Here is a 22,415-nt window from a genome sequence, read left to right on the forward strand (position 1 = left end):
TCCGCCCACATCTCTGAGGTCTCTAAAAAATCAAATTTCCGACTGCACCTCCTCAGAGGTACTGTGCCTTTCCTCTCCTTCCCCCAGAAGCTCATGGTATCCCAAGCTCTGGTTCTCTCTAGCTTGGACTATTGTAACAGTCTCTTTCTAAATCTACCTGCCTCTACTCTACGCCCTCTGCAACTAATCCAGAACAGGACTGCGAGACTTGTCCTTGGCCTCAAGCCCTGGGATCGTATCTCTCCAGCTCTGAAATCTCTCCACTGACTCCCAGTGGATGCCAGGATTAAATTCAAAACCCTCTGCATTGTCCACAAGGCTTTCTGGGGCCTGGGTCCAAAATACCTTCAGCTATCCCTCTGCAAATACCTCCCCTCTCGAGCTCTTCCCTCCTCTACCTCCAACTCCCTCTGAGTCAGTAGTTTTTCAAAGAAACGAGCTGGGGGTAGATCTGTCTTCGGCTGGGGCCTCCCTCTGGAACAGCCTCCCTGCCACTCTAAAACTTGAGGAGAACCATCTCTGGTTCCGGAAGCACCTCAAGACCATCCTCTTTTCTTCTGACTTCGCTCGCCCTCTCCCCAGCTTATCTGTTCACTCTTGGCACTGTGCACCTGGCCACCCTCTGTCCTTCGGGCCCAGGTACCTGCTCACCCTGCCACCCTCCCGCACTGCCTCCAGGCCACCCTTTGCAATGGGGTCTGTATCTGTACCCATACAGCCCCCCCCTTTTTCTTCCTGCACTTATCAGACCTACCCTGTCTGCTGCCTTAAACCTAGCACTTGCAAATTGCTGGCTGCATTACCACTGTTTGTTGCCTTTATTATTTATTTATTGTTATTTATCTGTTTCTCCTCTGCTTTGCACTTTCCACTTCTCCCTCCTTCCATGCACTTTTCCCCTCCCCCTCTCCCATCCACTTGCACTTTCCCAATGTCACTGGGCCTAGTAAGATCGCTGTTTTGTTCTCCCCTGTTCCCCTCCCTTGCCTTTTCGCTCTCTGAAACACTTGTGTTCAGGCACGATAGAAATAAAATATCAATCAATCAATCTATCTAAATGTGTTTCCCATGTTTTTGTGACAGCCCCTAAGACGGTCCTTCTCAACAGTGGATCTATTTGTTTTTCCAGTAGATTTTATGTTATATGAACTGTGTACTTTTAACAATTAAAGATTTAAAAGTCTTACCCAGTTGGAGATGACCTAAACAAGGGTTGTCCAACTCCAGACCTGGAAGGCCAGAATCCTGATGGATTATTGAGATATCCCTCATTAATATTCATGTGAAGAAATGTCCATACATTTAGAATCATTGCATGCAAATTTATCTCATGAATATGGAGTGGTGTCCCGAAAATCCGACGTGTATCCGGCCATCGAGGCTTGGTGTTGGACAACCCTGACCTAAACTGTCTGAACTTCACAATCTGCTGAAGTCAATTTGTGGATGCTATTAATGACATGGTTCTATTTTCATTCCTTTAAGAGTCTGGCGACATATATACTTGGGGTTGGAATGAATCTGGACAACTTGGGCTCCCATCCAAACGACTAGCAGAAGAGAGCAAAGGAGCATCGAGCTGTACTTCAAAAGAGGCTGGTCAAGGGAACGGCAACCTGGGTGAGAAACCAGCAAAGGAGACCAAGAACTCACCCACTCCAGATAAAGGCAACCTGGGTGAGAAACCAGCAAAGGAGACTACAAACCCATCTACTCTAGAAGAAGACAACCTGGTTGAGAAACCAGCAAAGAAGACCACAAACCCATCTACTCCAGAAGAAGGCAACCTGGGTGAGAAACCAAAAAAGGAGACCAATAACCCATCTACTCCAGAAGACTGCAACCTAGGTGAGAATCCTTTAACACAGTGTGATATACTCAACTTCTCATTGTGTAAAGTATTGAATAGCTTGTGCATATGTCTTTACATATTGGGTGCCTGGGCGTACCCTCTGCGCCAGTAATGCTTGTCTGCTCAAGGTTCCACAGTTACGCCCATCTAGGATTGGTAGCCAGGCTTTTTCAATTACTACGGCAAAAATGTAGAATACTTTGCAATTCACTCTCGGACACACTGACGAGTTTAGGAGCGTATTGAAGACTTTGTTATTCTAGATGCTTGGGGTAGGTTGTAGCTTTGCTCGATTGTCCTAGCGTCAAGATGTCCTTGGGTGGATGTGTGCTCTGTACAGTGTTTACTCCCTCTCTCATCTATGACTGTCAGTCTGCCATCCTGGTGTGTACCGCCAATTATCTCTGCCTTAATGCCAGTAAGACGGAGATTCTCCACATCGGCACACCCACTCCTACCTTTCCTGTCACCCTCGGGCCACCCTCTCTTGGCCCTCTTCCTGCTCCCACCTGTGAGGCAAAAAACCTTGGGGTCATCTTCGACTAAACACCCTCCTTCTCTCCTCACATCTATGATGTCTCTAAGAAGTCACACTACCAGCTGCTCCTCCTCGGAGGTATTCTTCCTTTCCTCTCCTTCCCCTAGAAGTTCACTGTCTCCAGAGCTCTGGTTCTCTCTAGGCTGGACTATTGCAACAGCCTCTTTCTAAATCTGCCTGCTTCTGCTCTCCGCCCTCTGCAACTCATCCAAAACAAGACTGCGAGACTTGTCCTTGGCCTCAAACCCAGGGATCGTATCTCTCCAGGACTGAAATCTCTGCACTGGCTCCCAGTGGCTGCGAGGATTAAGTACAAAACCCTTTGCATTGTCCACAAGGCCTTCTGGAGTTTGGGACCTCAATACCTTCAACTCTCTCTTCCTAAGTATCTCCCTTCTCGAGCTCTTCGCTCATCCGTCTCCAACTCCCTCATGGTCAGTCGCTTCTCTAGGCAACAAGCTGGTGGGAGATCTCTTTCCTCAGCTAGGGCCTCCCTCTGGAACAGCCTCCCTGCCGCCCTAAAACTTGAAGAGAATCATCTCCGCTTCCGCAAGCACCTCAAAACCTTTCTCTTTGCTTCTGCTTTTTCTCCTCCTCTCCCCTGCTGACCTCCTGGCTGAAACTGCACTGGTTACCTGGCCACCTTCTGAACTCTGTGCACAGGTCCCCTCCCCTGCCAGTCGTACCCCTGCACTGCCTTCCTGGCAACCCCTGCACTTGGGGACTGTTTTCTGTATCCTACAGTCCTACTACCAGCGCTTGACACCTGATGCCTGCGCTTACCCCTGCACTTGCCACCTGCTGGCCTTACTGTTACTTATTGTTATTTATTCTTCTTTACCATGTACTGCACTGTCACCTCCCCCTTCCAACGCGCTTGCGCAATCTGAATGACACCTGGCCTAGTAGGATCGTTTTCTGTCTTCCCTTTTGTTCCCCCTCCCTTGCCTTGTCGCGACTTGAAACACTTGTGTATGGGCGCGTTATAAATGCCATATCATAACAATAGCAATTCCTCTGTAGTGCAGCTATGGCTGGCCGATGAGGCTCCCCCCCCCCCTTTCACTGTTTCTTCTCTCGAAGTGGTTGTAGCTTCCTGGTTTATTGCTCCACCGCGGCGTGTGATTCACAGCATCATTTGCAGTCCCACAGTATTGTGCCTCCTTTTTCTCCTCCTCTAATTGTGCTGTCATCTATAACTCGGCTTTCTGAAACAGCCACATCTTCATGGACCCCATACACATGACTCAACAGAGACGACAGTCCCAGGCTTCAGACGCCTTACCTCCAGCGTTGCCGATACACCATAAAAGCCAGATGTATGAAAGATCACATTTCAGTTTTGTCTGATGATTTCTCGCTTGATATCAATAGTTCTCTGCAGATGGGCATATTCTCTATACACTGAACCTGCTAATTACGGTTCCATGTGTTAATATGCCCGCAAAAATATCACGATACAAAAATATCGCCATATTGTTGCAGCGATATTGAGCCATGGACCCTGCGGGGGATACCCCCGCAACCCTTGCTCCCAGAAATTATCCCCCCCAAAAATATTGCGTATGGCGAGACAGACGACCATATGTACGGCGATATTTTTGGTGAGGAAAATATGTAGGGATACCCTAATTACAGGCCCCCTCCATTCCCTGCTTCTCCATGTACTCTACCTGCTAATTACAGGCCCCCTGCATTCTCTGCTTCGCAAGTGAAATCTTGGAAGGCGAGGATAAAGCACAGTTGTCCTGTTATTTGGAGAAGAGCAAATTACTTGCTGGTCCTCATTCTGGGTTTCGTCGGATGTGAAGCACTGAGACCTCAAACTTGCTAATTTGAGAGAAATACTTAAAATATGTCTAGCTGAATGTTGATTCCTCACTGCCCCGCTTCCATTTGCAGTTTCACTGCTTGTGTCTCTGCCTGAAGCATTTGACTCTATAGTGGGGAAGAAACCCTAACTTGCCTGAACAGGGGTTTCCAGCACTATACATAGTCCCCTACATTCCTCTTCCATCGACTGCTTCAGAACTAAGTTCACGCTGGAAAAGAAGCTTTTAGGGATTCGGAAGATGATCAGCCTCCCGTAGACCAACACTTTATAGCTTCTTCAGTTGTGTCAAAAGGTGTTCATAGAGCACCCAAGTGCCCTCCCCCCAAACCCATTGGTGCGTCCTAACATCAAGTGCACTACAAACAATGGAAAATAACTCGCCCTATATGACGAAAGTAACTAGAAGGCAGCAGCGGAGAAGCAACACGTACCATTTTCTGTGCAAGATTATCAATGCAGTCTTTGGCCTGGGTCTATCTCAATGGGGCACCTAGTTCAAAGGATTTAATTCAATCAGGCATTCATTCTAACATATCTTGGAGCATATTCGGGACATATTAATCTTTCTGATTGTGTATGTTCTTTGTTTTCATGAAGTGGTCCATAAATACCTCAAACATGAACCTCATGAACATCGGACCAAAGCCGTAACATTTTCCATAGTTTTTCTCTGCCTTCGAACATGTCAAAGCTGGGAACAGAGAACGAGCGCATGGAAACCAACAGAGCGGTGTGCATGGGAACAGAGAACGAGCGCATGGACACCAACAGAGCGGTGTGCATGGGAACAGAGAACGAGCGCATGGACACAAAACAGAGCGGCGTGCATACGAATAGAGAACGAGCACATGGACACCAACAGAGCGGTGCGCTTGGGAACAGAGAACGAGCACATGGACACCAACAGAGCGGTGCGCTTGGGAACAGAGAACGAGCGCATGGACACCAACAGAGCGGTGCGCATGGGAACAGAGAACGAGCGTATGGACACCAACAGAGCGGTGTGCATGGGAACAGAGAACGAGTGCATGGACACCAACAGAGCGGTGCGCATGGGAACAGAGAACGAGCGCATGGACACAAAACAGAGCGGCGTGCATACGAATAGAGAACGAGCGCATGGACACCAACAGAGCGGTGCGCTTGGGAACAGAGAACGAGCACATGGACACCAACAGAGCGGTGCGCATGGGAACAGAGAACGAGCGTATGGACACCAACAGAGCGGTGTGCATGAGAACAGAGAACGAGCGCATGGACACCAACAGAGCGGTGTGCATGGGAACAGAGAACGAGCGCATGGACACAAAACAGAGCGGCGTGCATACGAATAGAGAACGAGCGCATGGACACCAACAGTGCGGTGCGCTTGGGAACAGAGAACGAGCACATGGACACCAACAGAGCGGTGCGCTTGGGAACAGAGAACAAGCGCATGGACACCAACAGAGCGGTGCGCATGGGAACAGAGAACGAGCGTATGGACACCAACAGAGCGGTGTGCATGGGAACAGAGAACGAGTGCATGGACACCAACAGAGCGGTGCGCATGGGAACAGAGAACAAGCGCATGGACACCAACAGAGCGGTGCGCATGGGAACAGAGAACGAGCGCATGGACACCAACAGAGCAGTGTGCATGGGAACAGAGAACGAGCGCATGGACACCAACAGAGCGGTGCGCATGGGAACAGAGAACGAGCGCATGGACACCAACAGAGCAGTGTGCATGGGAACAGAGAACGAGCGCATGGACACCAACAGAGCGGTGTGCATGGGAACAGAGAACAAGCAAGAGTGGTGAGCATGGAGTTGACAACACAAAATGCATAAATTGCCGACCTAACCAAAAATCAAGTATACATTTCAGGTTCTAAACAAATGATGAGATAACTCATCCTGATGCGGTGGGTGCTGCACGGGTGTGCAGTACTCTCCCATAAGCAATATCTTTGTGCTTCTTCAACCCAATTTAGCCACTTTTGTCATTCTCTGTGACGCTCTCAATTCCTCTCATGTCATTCAGTATTGTACAGTGTCAGACGATGAAGGCTTCATGGCGCACAGACGGGTCACTGGATGGTTTGAATGGTTGTTAAATCTGGTTGAACATGTTTATAGCAGCGTTTTCCCTTCTCTTTGTGTTTTCTCTCAGGTGGTTCTTCAGAAGGAATTGACACTCTTGAGAAGGACGGGGATCCGGTGTCGGACTTCATTTCCATTCAGGCCTTTCCTGCTTTATTAGATTTACCTGAAGAGTCGGAAGTCCTAAGAGTCAGCTGTGGCTCGCGACACACGTCGGCTGTGACACGTAAATATGTTGCATTTTCCCCAATTAAAGATTGTTTTATTTGTAAAGCAGCATCATTTCAAAAGCAGTAACTATTTATAAAATCAAATTTTTCTGGTACAAACTTCTTCTGTGCAATCACTTTTCTTTTAATGTCCCCAAGTTTTTTGTGTGTGTGTGTGTGTGTATATAGAACAGTCATTTGTTGACTGCATAATGGTACAGAGGTATTTGGCTCCGGACGTGGCTTCAGTATGTGATGGGCACCTGGCATTTGATAGTGGCACATAGGCATGCTTGACTGTCCCATGCCATACAAAGTTGTTCCTGATGAAGGATCGTGGTACATGGACATATTTGACTGTCCCTGACCATATGAAGCTGTTCCTGATGGATGATGGTGGCTCATGGGCATATATGGCTGTCCCTGAGCATACAAAGCTGTTCCTCTTGAAGGAAGATGGTACATGGCCATATATGACTGTCCCAGGGCATATGAATCTGTTCCTGATGGAGGATGGTGGCACATGGTAATATATGACTGTCCCTCCTCGATGGGGCAGCGCTGGACCCGACCTCCGGATTCCTTGGTCTGATGACGAAAGGCAGGACCATGGACGGGATCTCTTAGCAACAGTCTCGAGGGAGGACTTCTGGCACGGCTTTCCTCAACTTCTTTGGTCACTGTGCGGTTTTGGTGCCTTTTCTGCAGAACCAACAAAGGACGCGATTCACCCGCTCAATTTTCTTCACTTCTTACAGTCATGCACTCTACTGAGGGGGTCTGTGCGAGTATGATTGAATCTCTGGAGTGTCTTTGAGGGCTCAGCAAAGATTTGGACGGATTCAGCCTTTCCTCAACGATGCACCCGAAATGGGCAGTAGGTCTCCTGGTACTTGGGTTCTGCAGCTCTGGAAACTCGGAAGACCTCGGGAGATGGCTCAAAACAAAGTTAATTTTGGGACTTGTTACCACCAGTCAAAAGGAAGGAGTTGTCCTCTTCAGAGTTCCTCAGTCGCACAGCAAACTGGGTCAGGACAGCAGTGGTTGCTTCAGTGTTGCAAGGGGTCTGCAGGCATCTCTGGTCGTCTTCGGTTATTTCAGCTTCCAGTCATCGACTTGCTTTTCACTCCAGGAGCCTCACCTTTTATACATTTCCATCACTCACTCCTCTGCAATCTTCCTCATCAGTAAGGGGCGTTTGGCTGTCCAATCAGGACAGCCAGTCCCCCAGTGGGAGCTGGTCCCATTCAGGCACAAAGGACAGGGGGGTGGAAAACTCCTACTCAACTTCCTGCCTGCCCAGACACTCTGGAGTCCAGGCAAGGACACCAAATGGTTCCTGTCAAAGGCAAAATGCACACACATGCCTCCCCCTCACAAAATGGTAGAAGAAGGGCTGTCAAAGAATAACCATGGTAGTAATGGTGAAAAAAGAAGTGAGGCCCCAAGTTGGTACTTGGGTGCCCCTATTGTGTATTACCGAAGCTATGGACATTGCCTGCGGTATAAAAACTACACAATAGTTGGTAGAACACATCCACTGCCACCAGCTATAACTCGGAGATTGCCTATGTGACTAGAAAGTCACAGGAGCAAAGAGAAGGGGGCTACTAGGTATCCCTTTGGTACTCCACATAAGGTGGTGTGTCCCAATCTCTCAGACTAAAGTTTTTGGAGAGATACTAAGTATCTCTCTATCCTTAAGAACTGTAGTTATTCTAGGATAAAGAAACAAATCTCAAGGGAGGACCCTAAGGGTCCCCAGCAACACTGCCCATAAGGAGCTCCTGTGCTGCAGTAGTAAATTACAGATGCCTTTAAGAGTTATGGAGGTAAATAGACTCCACAGTGCAGGTAAAAATACAAAGATGGAGCCCATAAGAAATGAGTGGGGAAAAAAGGCTCCACTCATTCAGGATTTCAGATAAAGTTCCAGAAGTCCAGCAAAAAGTGCTGGGGGTGTCACTAGGAGAGGGGATGAAGCACACACATGATAAATCTCCCTAACACTTCAGAATGTAAAGCAGACTTTAAAGGTGCCAATCATGACGCTGGTTGGCCCGACAAAATGCCACTAACACTGTCCATGTGAGATAAAACCCATGCCAGGCAGCTGTATGGAAATCCCTGAGGAGCAAAAAGCTTTTATCTTCCTAAGAAGACTCAGCTGAAATAAACAAGACTGGGATAAGGCAGTAACATGCAACTTGGAAAGAAAGACTCCTGATCACCACCGGGTGCACCTCTAGGTCTCGCAGTTGTTGTCCAAAACATCTGAAGAGCTAGAGGTTGCAGATCACTGGTTGCATGCGTGATGGGTTATGGTTCTCTGGATGAGATGGTGGTAACTTAATTGGTATTCGGGGATTTTAATGAAAATGGTTTGAAGCATTTTTTACCAAAACAAAAAGCACGAAAAATCACCTCATTTTTAAAAATATGTATATGGGGCGGGATAAGGGGCTAAAACTGTTTGGGCGGGAGTTGCAGTGGGCTATTAAGGGGGGGGATACCCCCAAATAAAAAGAAATTCAGTGAATTTTTCCATTATTTTATTTTAGGTAAACACTACTTTGGTTAAAAACAATCTGTAAAATCACATAGAACCAACTTAATAGTATTCACTTTTTGCCCCACCCCCCTCCAGATGTTCTTCACTGGGAGCCAAGCCCTCAACACGCTGGTCCGCTATCTTTATTAATATTTAAATAGGGAAGAACACTGCTCTTCTGATCACTAAAGACCATCCCGTAGATAAGATCTCTTGAAACTCCTCATTGTGCGCCTTCAGGACATCCCTGGAGATGGCAACTGTTCTATGGTCTGCAATCACCTTGCAAACCCAAGTTGATAATCCTGACCCCGTCGCTGCCAATCTCCAAGCCCTGTAGGTCTGCATGGACTCGGGGTGTAGGGGGTGTCTTTCTCTCATGCAGAGAAGAAATTAAAGGGCCAGTCACAGTAGTAGAACTAATGTGGCTGTACTGTCCCCCAGGCATTGTGGTGTCTCGCAGGAGTGCGTAGGGTGGGATTGAGGTTAGGCACAGGTTTTAGCTGGTTAGGTTGCAGACGTGGAGCTCGACGTGCAGGACTAGTAGTCAGCAGCCAATGAGTAGAATCATTTTTTGAATGTTCAAGCAAGCCTGCTGTTCTGTGTGGCTTGTCTAGAAAAACATTTGGTAAAAGCAATTTAATGAGCAACCACAGCAGCACCTTCAGAGCCAACTTTGTTTGAACTGTCCATCTTCTTAAGATTAATACGAGACAGCTCCTTGCCTGCAGTAGAGGTTAATTTTTGAAGAGCCTTAAACTGAGGCCACTGCATCGGAGTGTGGTAAACTGATGTAGGTGGAGGCTGTCATGAAAGGTGTGTAGGTAGTAAGTAAAGAACGAAGCCTCAAAATGAATGTACGCCTCTAGCCTCGGTAAGTGGGTTTCTTTGGTCAGTGAAAAAGACATTGAAGGACCTTTTAAATTCAATCTCAAAATTATGCCGAGTGGTAATTTGGTCATTGTGCTAATGAATTTTATGTGAGTCGAACATTTAGAGTGATTTGAAGAGGGTCAGTAATAATACCTACGTTGGATATAAATGACACTGGCATCTGATCAGTTTGTGAGACAGCACTGACTGATGCCAAGCATAAAGTGGACCAAGACTGAGGTAGACCCAGGCGCGGGAACCTTTGCCAGTCTATCTCCACCACCAGCTGTGTTTTTGAGGCTCAGTGATATTGGGAGCCCTTTGATGGCTTATTCCTGAACGTCACAAGTCAAATACAGAATCCCTGGCTCACGAGGGGGGACTTTCTTGCTCCGAGGAGAGTTTGAAGATTGGAGGGCTCCAAACCTTTTTCATTCTCTCTTTTGCTAGAACATTTTTGTGCAAATGCATTTGATTTCGTACTTTTCAGTAAAGTAAATTTGTGACGCATTGCAGGGCGCTTGACCTCTTTAACGATGGGATTTTGGCAGAGCCTTCTCAATCCCACAAGCAGGGCGGGGGGGGGCACTCTAATAACCTCATCAAATGAAGAGTCCGAGATTGCCCAGAGTCTTAGCCTTGTGACCGAGTCTTTCCCATAGTAATACTCAACTCACACGTAAGAATGGGGTGATTACCTTCAGTAATCACTGGGTACTAGTTAAAGATCCTTGATCTCAAAGGAATTAAAGGATTTCAACCTGCAGCGAATACTCGAATAGTGCAAATTCACGTCGAGAACGCCATTGGATTAGAATGCTCAAATGTAACCACAATGTAGGTGCACTGTTCATTTGTCTGAAGCCTACAACTGATATTTTCCTTCTCTTTCAGGGGATGGATGCCTGTATACCTGGGGATGGGGTAAGAAACAATTAAATGTCATCTTTTTTTAGATGTAAGGGAAGGCCAGGTCTCTAAACAGCGTTAGCAACAAAGCCAGTACGTATGTCTCATCTCGCGGGTCAAGAGAGCAATGAAGCGGTAAAGCCTTCTCTCTACTGACCGTCTTTCTCACTTTGTCTCTGCGTTAAAGACTGCCATGAAGCTGAGTAGACTCTACAGAGAGCGTAAAGCATGCATTAAGTTCCAAAGGTTTTATTTGTGACTTTACACAAAAGTTTGGAAGCTCAAAAGAATTGATCCGGAGGACAAACTAATAAGAAGAAAGTCTTCACTTCAGGTGCTGTAGTCTTGCACTGTCCTAGGGGCCTTGACCTCATTTTGTACCTCCACCCCGCTCTGCACCTCCAGCTCCTCCTGCTCTCCGTTCTTTCTACACCACCTCCTGTTCTTTCATTTCTAGGCACGTCCTCCTGCATCCTCAGCACCTCTCTTCAATCACCCACACACGGTATCGTTTTTCCTGGCTGTGTTTAGAGCCTTGATCCCACCCCTAGTGCCGGACTGGGGTTTGTGGCAGAGGTCTGCAACCTACGACTCTCCAAATGTTTTGCACTGCGATTCCAATGACCCCTCAGTATTGAGTATTCTGCCCAGGGCTGATGGAAGTTGTCTATTAGGTACGTTTTTCTAAAGTCTTAACTGAGGTTAGACTTCATAAGACCTATGTCTTGTTATTAGGAACCTAACTCTTAATATAGGCCTGTACTACACAAGCCGGCAGAGTGGCCGAGCAGCCAGGCTCAGCTTAGGAGGGAGGAATGTGAGCTGTAGAGCAGTACAAAGAAATCAACACATACACAGATCCAAGGATAAACTCAAAGTTATATAAAAATTATTATTTATACACCAGGTACACAAGCGAATCTAAAATGTAGCAACTACTAATAACATTCAATAAAACATGGAATAAGATTGGAAAAGGAACAATAATCCAGGGGATTCACTTTTCATGTTCAGCACAGAGAGTGGCGTGAGTTAAGGGTCAGTAAAAGTACTTAAATGCATCGCCTCTGCAAAATGCAGTTTAAGAGGTAAGTAAAAGTTAGAGGAAACACAGCTAGCAACTGGTAAGTAACAGTGTATACCCTCTGGGATTTAGGCAGTCTGTAGCTTAAATGGAAAAGTGTTCACAGTTCAAGTTGTGGAGGAACAAATATTGCCAAAGCCAATAGGATCAAGAAGATGGACCTTTGGGAAACCAGCAAAGCAACAGTCAAATGGACAGCTCCAGTTCTGATGAAAACCTTAAGAGAACAGTTACGTAACCAGATCAAGAGGAGGCTTCCTGTAGGTATACAGGCTGCAAGGCCTGCACCATGGAGTTGAGGTGAACTCCCAAACCTGGAAAACAGCACTCCCAGAGCAAAGGAGCAGCGAAAATGGCCTACGGTAAGTGTAATCCAAGCCCCACAGTACCTGAAGAGTGTAGTTGAAAATGTAGCTGTCACCTTCCAGATGCAGCGTTGAAGACCTGGTTTTCTGCTCCTTGGTCGTGGTGACAAAATGGGGGTAGTCTTTGAGAGGGGGGGTCGTCAGCAAAGGATTCAGCTTACTCCAGCAGTTGTTTGTGGTTTGGCGCCTTTTTCTTAGCGCCAACAAAGAACAGATATCGCTGGTTGGATTCTCCTCGGTTTCTTCTTCCTGAACTCTAATGAGGGGACTTCTGGAGGGGAATTGCAACTTCTGGATGTCCACAAGGGTGCCTGCGAAGTTTCAGCGAGATTTGTTTGATCCAAGATGATGCACTCAAAAAAGTCCAGGTATTGGTGTTCTGCAGCCCAGGAAAGTCGCAGGACGTTGGGGATGGCCCAAATTTAAGAAGGTCTTGAGGCTAGTTGGTCCCAGTGGCCCAAGGGAGGACGTCGTCCTTGGCGGAGCTTCCCTGACGAGTTGAATATGGGGCTAGGACAGCTGCACGGCTTCACCGGTACTTCTGCGGTTGTTGAAGGTGCTGCTGGTGTCTCTGTTCGTCTTCTGCTTCGGATTTCCAGTTCCAGTGGTCGACTCTGCCTGTAGTCCAAAATTCCTCACCTTATATGCTGAAACACATTAATTCACTCCCATAGAGCTGTCAATCACCTGAGGGTTGAATGCCCTGAAGGACAACCAGCTGCCCAGTTAGAACTGGCTTCAGCCAGGCACACCTACAAACAAAGGACAGTGAAGCTTCGGGACCCTCCCTCAATTCCTGCCTTTCCAGACACACGGCAGCCTGGGTGGGCTTTACAGGAGAAGCCCGCCAAAGACAAATCTCACAAAGGACCCACCCCCACCTGTAATGATGGGAGAGCCCAGAAGGAACATACAAATGAAAAATGGCGAAAAAAGAAGACGGTGGGGGGGGGCATTTTGGGAAAATGGTCACCCATGAGTGCTGTATTACAGCTGCGGGATCGGCCTGCTAGTTCCCTGCACACAAGGTAGTAAAAGGTAAGCACTGCCGCAGCCATTTAAGTTAGTCAGTGATTAGTGGGAGAGGAGTTACAATATAACCCCCAGCATCCTACATAAGGTGGTGTGTGCTGGTCCCACAAAAGAAAAGCTAAAAAGTTACTGTACTACTCTTGGAAACTGTAGTTCACACAAGATAATTGTTCAAGGGACTCCTCAGTGACACTGCACAGAGGGTGCTGTGTGTCACAAAAGTCAATGACTGATGCCTGTATTGAAGTATATGGAGGAGAGCATAACTCAATGAAATTAAAGGGAACAGAAAAGCACTAACGTAAGATTCCCAGTCAGAGCAGCAGAATGAGTGAGTGGTAAAAAGTTCCACTCACTCGGGAGAATAAATCAATGAATCAGAGTCCAGCAAAAGTGCCGGGGGTCTCTCAGGTTAAAGGGAATTAGCACAGAAACTGAAAATTCTCCCTAACATTGTCCAAAACATCTGACGAGCTAAAGGTTGTAGATCACTGGTTGCATGCATGATGGGTAATTGTTCTGTGTGATGGACTGGTTGCATGCGTGATGGGTAATTGTTCTGTGTGATGGGTTGGATGCATGCGTGATGGGTAATTGTTCTGTGTTATGGACTGGTTGCATGCATGTTGGGTAATTGTTCTGTGGTATGGACTGGCTGCATGCATGATGGGTAATTGTTCTGTGTGATGGATTGGATGCATGCGTGATGGGTAATTGTTCTGTGTGATGGATTGGAGGCATGCGTGATGGGTAATTGTTCTGTGTGATGGATTGCTTGCATGCATGTTGGGTAATTGTTCTGTGTGATGGATTGCTTGCATGAATGAGGGGTAATTGTTCTGTGTTATGGACTGGTTGCATGCATGTTGGGTAATTGTTCTGTGTTATGGACTGGTTGCATGCATGTTGGGTAATTGTTCTGTGTGATGGATTGCTTGCATGAATGAGGGGTAATTGTTCTGTGTCATGGACTGGTTGCATGCATGTTGGGTAATTGTTCTGTGTTATGGACTGGTTGCATGCATGTTGGGTAATTGTTCTGTGTTATGGACTGGTTGCATGCATTTTGGGTAATTGTTCTGTGTGTGGATTGCTTGCATGCATGAGGGGTAATTGTTCTGTGTAATGGATTGCTTGCATGCGTGATGGGTAATTGTTCTGTGTGATGGATTGCTTGCATGCATGTTGGGTAATTGTTCTGTGTTATGGACTGGTTGCATGTATGATGGGTAATTGTTCTGTGTAATGGACTGGTTGCATGCATGATGGTAATTGTTCTGTGTTATGGACTGGTTGCATGCATGTTGGGTAATTGTTCTGTGTGATGGATTGCTTGCATGCATGTTGGGTAATTGTTCTGTGTTATGGACTGGTTGCATGCATGTTGGGTAATTGTTCTGTGTTATGGACTGGTTGCATGCATGTTGGGTAATTGTTCTGTGTTATGGACTGGTTGCATGCATGTTGGGTAATTGTTCTGTGTGATGGATTGCTTGCATGAATGAGGGGTAATTGTTCTGTGTTATGGACTGGTTGCATGCATGTTGGGTAATTGTTCTGTGTGATGGACTGCTTGCATGTATGATGGGTAATTGTTCTGTGTGTGGATTGCTTGCATGCATGAGGGGTAATTGTTCTGTGTTATGGACTGGTTGCATGCATCATGGGTAATTGTTCTGAGTTATGGACTGGTTGCATGCATTTTGGGTAATTGTTCTGTGTGTGGATTGCTTGCATGTATGATGGGTAATTGTTCTGTGTGATGGATTGCTTGCATGAATGAGGGGTAATTGTTCTGTGTTATGGACTGGTTGCATGCATGTGTGGTAATTGTTCTGTGTGATGGACTGGTTGCATGCGTGATGGGTAATTGTTCTGTGTTATGGACTGGTTGCATGCATGTTGGGTAATTGTTCTTTGTGATTGACTGGTTGCATGTATGATGGGTAATTGTTCTTTGTGATGGACTGGTTGCATGTATGATGGGCAGTTGTTCTGTGTTATGGACTGGTTGCATGCATGATGGGTAATTGTTCTGTGTGTGGATTGCTTGTATTGTGGTAACTTAATTGTATTCCATTTGTGCCCCCCACATGTTCTTCACTGGGAGCCAAGCCCTCAACACGCCTGTCCGCTATATTGGCTTATATTTGAATAGAGGGAAGAACAAGGCTCTTTTGATCAAAAAAGACCATCCCATAGATGAGATCTCTTGGAACTGCTCATTGTGCACCCTCCTGGTAGAGCACATCCGTGGAGATGGCAGCGGTGCTGTGGTCCGCGGCAGCCGACTGAACACAATCACCTTGCAAGCTCAACTTGATAATCCCGACCCCCTCACTGTCAATCTCCAAGCCCTGTGGGTCTGCATGGACTTGGGCTGCAGGGGGAGGGGGGTGTCTTTGTCTAATGCAGAGAAGGATCTAAAGGGACAGTCGCAGTAGTAGAACTAGTGGTGGCGCCGTCCCCCAGGCATTGTGGGGTCACTAGGCAATACTTTCCATACTGCCCCCGAGGGCACACATCACGTAGCAATTCAAATCCCCCTCATCACAAGACTTAAAAAAACTCTATTCTCCAACTTGAAAAAGAGAGTTTGGAAGATGTTCTGAGCCGCATCAAAGAACTTTATTACTCATTCACAGATTACTGTCCATGATGCAAACGTGTAGTTTATTTCTAAATCTGCAAAAGTGGGTTTTCCAAAGGGTAGCAGGAAGGGCTTAGGGCAGCGCAACATAAATGCTGGTGAAGACCCATCAAGTTGTAACTTACAAGGGTATTCATACAGAGATGCAAATTAATTTTGCAGACATATGTGCACAGCGTGCAGCAATTGTTGTCAGCCTCATTTTCAGACAGGAAGGGAGAAAGGAATTAAAACATTTGGAATTTGGAACATTTAATTTCCTTTTTTTACCCATAAGCTTTGAGTGCATTTTCAACCATACATACCCTTTTATCGGTGTATAGAATTATACATGTAATTTGCTACATGCCCAATTTACACCTAAAAATGGGCATGTTTCTTTCTCAAAGCCATCAAGGCATCTCAAATTTCACAAACTGGCTGTACTTCCATGCCAGGGTTTACTGTTTTTCTGGCCTTATCTAGAATCAATGTATCCCTAATCCCAATCCTCCTTTTCACATCTCTGGCAACCTTCACCTTCCTCTGCAACATCCCAAACGGTCTTAACTTTTGTAGGCTTTTGCTCGTCATTCATCACTCCTATTCACAGCACTTGACTTTTTATCTCCCAGTTAATAAGCAAGGGACTGTACTGGGCCTCCATGACCTTCAATAACTGTCACTTTTGCCTTGAAGCAATGCACCCTATTTCTTTTAATCTGTTTCCTTCGGTGGAAGCTTTGCTCTCACACTGGGAAGTGCTGTGCATTTTCCCAGCATGCCCTGAACTTCCTAACAGCTGGACCCATATTGCGCCAGTCTCCTAATATTTGTAAATTTAATTATCCCTCATCCTGTCCTGTCATTCCACTCGTCACACTCGTAAGACACGACACTTAGGGGTCTGGTAAGACACGACACTTAGGGGTCTGATATGAGCGAAGCGAGTTGCAGCTTATTGGGTTACCTATCACCCGAAGACCATGGTGGAAGGAGGTTAGTGGCTGCTCGCTGTTAAGGCCTAATTTAACTGGGTACAGAACCTACACAGTATGTTGGTGAGGCGCCCGGGGACCCCCACGCCCGGAATCATGACATCCCTCCTTTCATTGCTTCTCTTGGTTAATGATCCCTGTGGGTTTACACTCCTCACTCTGGCTCTCTACAGAATACCTGGCGGCGCCCAGGGACCCCCACGCCCGGAATCATGGTGACCTCACTCCTTCCATTGCTTCTCTTGGTTAACGATCACTGTGGGTTTAAACTCCTCACTCTGGCTCTCTACAGAACATCTGGCGGCGCCCAGGGACCCCCACGCCCGGAATCATGATGACCTCACTCCTTCCATTGCTTCTCTTGGTTAACGATCACTGTGGGTTTACACTCCTCACTCTGGCTCTCTACAGAACATCTGGCGACGCCCAGGGACCCCCACACCCGGAATCATGGTGACATCACCCCTTTCATTGCTTCTCTTGGTTAACGATCCCTGTGGGTTTACACTCCTCACTCTGGCTCTCTACAGAATACCTGGCGGCGCCCAGGGAGCCCCACGCCCGGAATCATGGTGACCTCACTCCTTCCATTGCTTCTCTTGATTAACGATCCCTGTGGGTTTACACTCCTCACTCTGGCTCTCTACAGAATACCTGGCGACGCCCAGGGACCCCCACGCCCGTAATCATGGTGACATCACCCCTTTCATTGCTTCTCTTGGTTAACGATCCCTGTGGGTTTACACTCCTCACTCTGGCTCTCTACAGAACATCTGGCGACGCCCAGGGACCCTCACGCCCGGAATCATGGTGACATCACCCCTTTCATTGCTTCTCTTGGTTAACGATCCCCGTGGGTTTACACTCCTCACTCTGGCTCTCTACAGAATACCTGGCGGCGCCCAGGGACCCCCACGCCCGGAATCATGGTGACATCACTCCTTTCATTGCTTCTCTTGGTTAACGATCACTGTGGGTTTACACTCCTCACTCTGGCTCTCTACAGAACATCTGGCGGCTGCCAGGGACCCCCACGCCCGGAATCATGGTGACATCACTCCTTTCATTGCTTCTCTTGGTTAACGATCACTGTGGGTTTACACTCCTCACTCTGGCTCTCTACAAAACATCTGGCGACGGCCAGGTACCCCCACGCCCGGAATCATGACATCACTCCTTTCATTGCTTCTCTTGGTTAATGATCACTGTGGGTTTACACTCCTCACTCTGGCTCTCTACAGAACATCCGGCAACGCCCAGGGACCCCCAAGCACGGAATCATGGTGACATCACTCCTTTCATTGCTTCTCTTGGTTAACGATCACTGTGGGTTTACACTCCTCACTCTGGCTCTCTACAGAACATCTGGCGGCTGCCAGGGACCCCCACGCCCGGAATCATGGTGACATCACTCCTTTCATTGCTTCTCTTGGTTAACGATCACTGTGGGTTTACACTCCTCACTCTGGCTCTCTACAGAACATCTGGCGACGGCCAGGGACCCCCTCGCCCGGAATCATGACATCACTCCTTTCATGGCTTCTCTTGGTTAATGATCCCTGTGGGTTTACACTCCTCACTCTGGCTCTCTACAAAATACCTGGCGGCGCCCAGGGACCCCCACGCCCGGAATCATGGTGACCTCACTCCTTCCATTGCTTCTCTTGGTTAACGATCACTGTGGGTTTACACTCCTCACTCTGGCTCTCTACAGAACATCTGGCGACGCCCAGGGACCCCCACGCCCGGAATCATGGTGACCTCACTCCTTCCATTGCTTCTCTTGGTTAACGATCCCTGCGGGTTTACACTCCTCACTCTGGCTCTCTACAGAATACCTGGCGACGCCCAGGGACCCCCACGCCCGGAATCATGGTGACATCACCCCTTTCATTGCTTCTCTTGGTTAACGATCCCTGTGGGTTTACACTCCTCACCCTGGCTCTCTACAGAACATCTGGCGACGCCCAGGGACCCCCACGCCCGGAATCATGGTGACATTACCCCTTTCATTGCTTCTCTTGGTTAACGATCCCTGCGGGTTTACACTCCTCACTCTGGCTCTATACAGAATACCTGGCCTATGAGATGTGTCCTGGGCCAGAGGTGCGCCAGTTGTTAGTACATAGATTCTTGTCTCGATCTACCAATTTGTCCTTACAAAAGCAGTTCTCTTCTCTGACCCAGAACCCGTGTCAGCATGGTAGGACCTTTGGAGACTTCTACCTCATCGCTTTGTACTCTGCTACGCAATGCCCACTAAGTCCCTCCCCCACCCCCGTCTCTCCCCGGGATACACACCATCCAGCGGTTTTTTGTGCATGAGCAGACGCTCTTCCTGTACGCGCTTCGCATCCCATGCTTATCCCACTCTCATCACTCCTTACCGCTGCCCCATAATGCATCCACACTCTGGCACTAGGCAACCACTCTAGGGCCACACCGTCTCTATCCCTCCCTGGCCTTATGCGTTAGTTCTAGGGCAGCAAATATAGAAGTCAATTCCCAAAGATCCTCTTGGTTTTCTCCCTATTGCTGCTTTCTTCCCACGGCATCCAGTGTCTTGAACCGTCTGAGTCTCTTTGGCCCCCTTTCACCGGGTGACTTCTCCCAGTCCAAGCTGCACATCCACCTTCTCTTCCTCGTTCTTCTGCTTTGTTCAGGAATCTTGGTCCTAGGCATCTACACAGCTAGAGGCGATCGTCTCTGTGTGTGGTCCTTCCTTCGGAAGCACATTGCTGACCGGCCGCATTCCCCTCTGGCTTCTTGGATTACATTTGTGTCTCTCCAGCCTGGGTACGAATGAGGATATCCTATCAAACTCCCAAGGGACTCTGTGCACAGCTGGTTCCATTACATTCTATAAATAGGCAACAAGAGGGCATTCTAGGTATACAACCAAGACAATTGGAGAAGTGGTGTCCCCCAGGGCTTTGCCCCACTCCCTTTGTTGGCTTCTAATTCCTCGGTTGATGTGGCTCTGTTACCTCTGCCCCAAACGTCTCTAGTGTCTGTCGATCCTTTCCTGACACCACAATGGTTTTGCTGTACGTGTCTAAGCACTCCTATTCCTTCCCCTTAGCCTCGGGTATATTGGACAGGAGATATCATTGGATTAAACAGGTGATTGCACCTTAGTGCTGGCTAGGCTGTCATTTTGGCTAGAGAGTCGGAGGTCATAGTTTGGATTCAGAACTAGTCTCTCACCCCCGGTTTACCAATCCCTCTGTCTCCAAGGTGAAAACGGCACGCCGAAGTGACTGTGGCCCTTTAAATTGGTCCTGCTACCAAGAGTGGTTTCCAACTTTACACGCTCACACTTTGCCTGTAGGAACTAAGGTTTGTCGTGGGAACTGCTATTAGCGCCCAGTCCCATATTGCAATATCTGCCCACTTTGTGTGCCCCACTGATTGCAAGTAAAACCTGCATTGTTACAAGTGTCCAATCGGGTCCCTCCCCCCAGTCCCCTGTTTCCCTATGCTTTTAACTCCACCTGTTTTAACCCCTTACCCCACCCCAAATATATATATATTTTTAAAAAGCAATATTTTTTTCGTTACAATTGTTTTGTTATATAATCATTCTCTGAAATGTTTTCGTTTAAATCACTGGATACCGTTGAAAGGTAATGAGGCTCTGGAAAAGCAGGCAATGTAGCTTGCTTCTGCCAGTCTCCTACCCTGCCTGACTCTTGAGCCCTCTAGTTCTTAGGATGTAAAACGTGGTTTCCCTCGTCTGTTACTTTCTCAGACCCCACCCCAGCATATTCTCTGACAGTGGCCTAGCTGGCCCTGCACAGGTTACTTTCTCAGACCCCACCCCCAGCCTATTCTCTGACAGTGGCCTAGCTGGCCCTGCACTATTAACTTTCATTGACCGCACTCCGATCTCCACGCAGTCTATTTTCTGACGGTTTGCCTCATGAATGCACAGCTTGGGGCAGTGGAGTCTCATCAACGAGTTCACTAGGCCCATTTGACATTTAATCCCTTGAGGGCAAGGACCAGCCTTATCGACTAATTAAAGGAGAGATCTTTTTAGCAGGAAAGCACCTAACTGGTATATGAAGAACGGTGGCGTTCCCCTTCAGAATTGGACATTGCAGAAAGAGCTATAGAAAGTTACACAGCTACTCGTAACACTCAAGAGTCAGGCCATATTGTGCAGGTTTGGTTGTCATTTTTTTCTAAAAAATAAATTTAAAAAAAGCTGAACAGTGGGCTACACTTGTTTGCTAGGTACATCTTTAGAAGGTTTCATGCACGTACTAACACACGGTGCATTCTCTCTGGCCAATCCAGTTCCTGAAGCGAGGAGGGCGGCGCTGCCGATGATGGGGAGGGGCTGGACTCTACTCTTCTGATGCAGTTTGAGGCATTGAGGATGGTTCGGGGTGGTAGGCCTTTTTCTTCTGTCCAGTTGTGGCGCGTTCCATTTGGTAATACTTGCTGTGTCTCTTCATTCCTAGGTGCCTATGGACAGCTTGGCCACAGTGATGCAAACAGCCTCGACCAGCCAAGACTCGTGGAATATTTCTTAGAAAAGCAACTCTTTGTGAAAGACGTTGTGTGCGGCCTTTGGAACACGTTTGTGTTATGTATTCCAAAAGCAAACTCCTTGGACAGGCAGCTGGACTTTGGGACCAGAGACATTCCTACATCTTTAAGCTGACGCCCAAGGAGGGCCAACACATGCTTGTACTGCAGACTCCATCCGCTGCCCTCAAAAGAAAGTGCAAGCCTTGCTTAAAAGATGTTTCGGCTCCGACTCCTCACCTGAAACGATAAGGGAAGTACCCCATCGGCCAGATTGAAAGTAAATAAAGAAAAACACCTAAAGCAATATTATATCCCTTTTTTAGGCTAACGCAGAATTTCTAAGCTTGAATATGCAGCCGGGTCTTCCTCTCTGAAAGAACTTGCGCTAGAAATGGCGCAGCTTCTCCATAAAGGGAATCATACCCTCACCTTCAAAAGATATTGTTGGCCGTCTTTACAAGGGTGGCGGCGCAGGAAAAAGTGGCGGTAATGCTGTTACCGGCACTTTTTGGGCAGAAACAGAATTTCTCCCGTTTTTATTTTAATTTTATTTTTTTTAAACTTTTGTTTATTGGCAGAAAGTTAAGACAGGTACAGCACAGATTACATAGCAATAAGCGAGCAACATAACATCATTCAAAGACAGTACAACGTGACTATATCCAACATCACAGGTTGGGGACGGTGGACGGCTTGGAGAGGCGCAAAAAGAAAAAAGGAAGGAGAGTCGAACTTCACATGGTATGTTGGGCTCTGCTGGTGGGGGGGGTAGACCTCCATTCCACTTTGTCTCTGTTGTTCAGGTAGCTACAGAATGGGCGTGATGACATTGGCAGGGGTCCGATGTATTCTTCTTCGCACATTTGTACCCAAGTAAAGGCTTTCAGCCACATCATGAGGGTGGGGGGGTGGTTATG

The 22,415-nt window shown here is 47.5% G+C and overlaps 1 protein-coding gene across 5 annotated transcripts in view; it reads left to right on the forward strand.

The window, feature by feature from the left end:
• RCCD1 (RCC1 domain containing 1) overlaps window positions 1-21,802 on the forward strand; it is a 47,473-nt gene extending 25,671 nt beyond the window's left edge. For 4 of the 5 annotated variants that reach the window (XM_069625196.1, XM_069625195.1, XM_069625198.1 and 1 more), the window contains 4 exons: window positions 1,486-1,848; window positions 6,380-6,535; window positions 10,837-10,866; window positions 21,429-21,802. In XM_069625196.1, the coding sequence (XP_069481297.1) occupies window positions 1,486-1,848; window positions 6,380-6,535; window positions 10,837-10,866; window positions 21,429-21,631 (752 nt within the window). In that variant the 3' untranslated portion in view covers window positions 21,632-21,802. The remainder of the gene's footprint in view (window positions 1-1,485; window positions 1,849-6,379; window positions 6,536-10,836; window positions 10,867-21,428) is intronic. The other variant, XM_069625197.1, reaches the window with a different exon arrangement.
• The last annotated feature ends 613 nt before the right edge of the window (window positions 21,803-22,415 follow it).

This window comes from Ambystoma mexicanum, chromosome 11, assembly GCF_040938575.1.
Source record: "Ambystoma mexicanum isolate Mex_15411 chromosome 11, UKY_AmexF1_1, whole genome shotgun sequence".
Lineage (NCBI taxonomy): Eukaryota > Metazoa > Chordata > Amphibia > Caudata > Ambystomatidae > Ambystoma > Ambystoma mexicanum.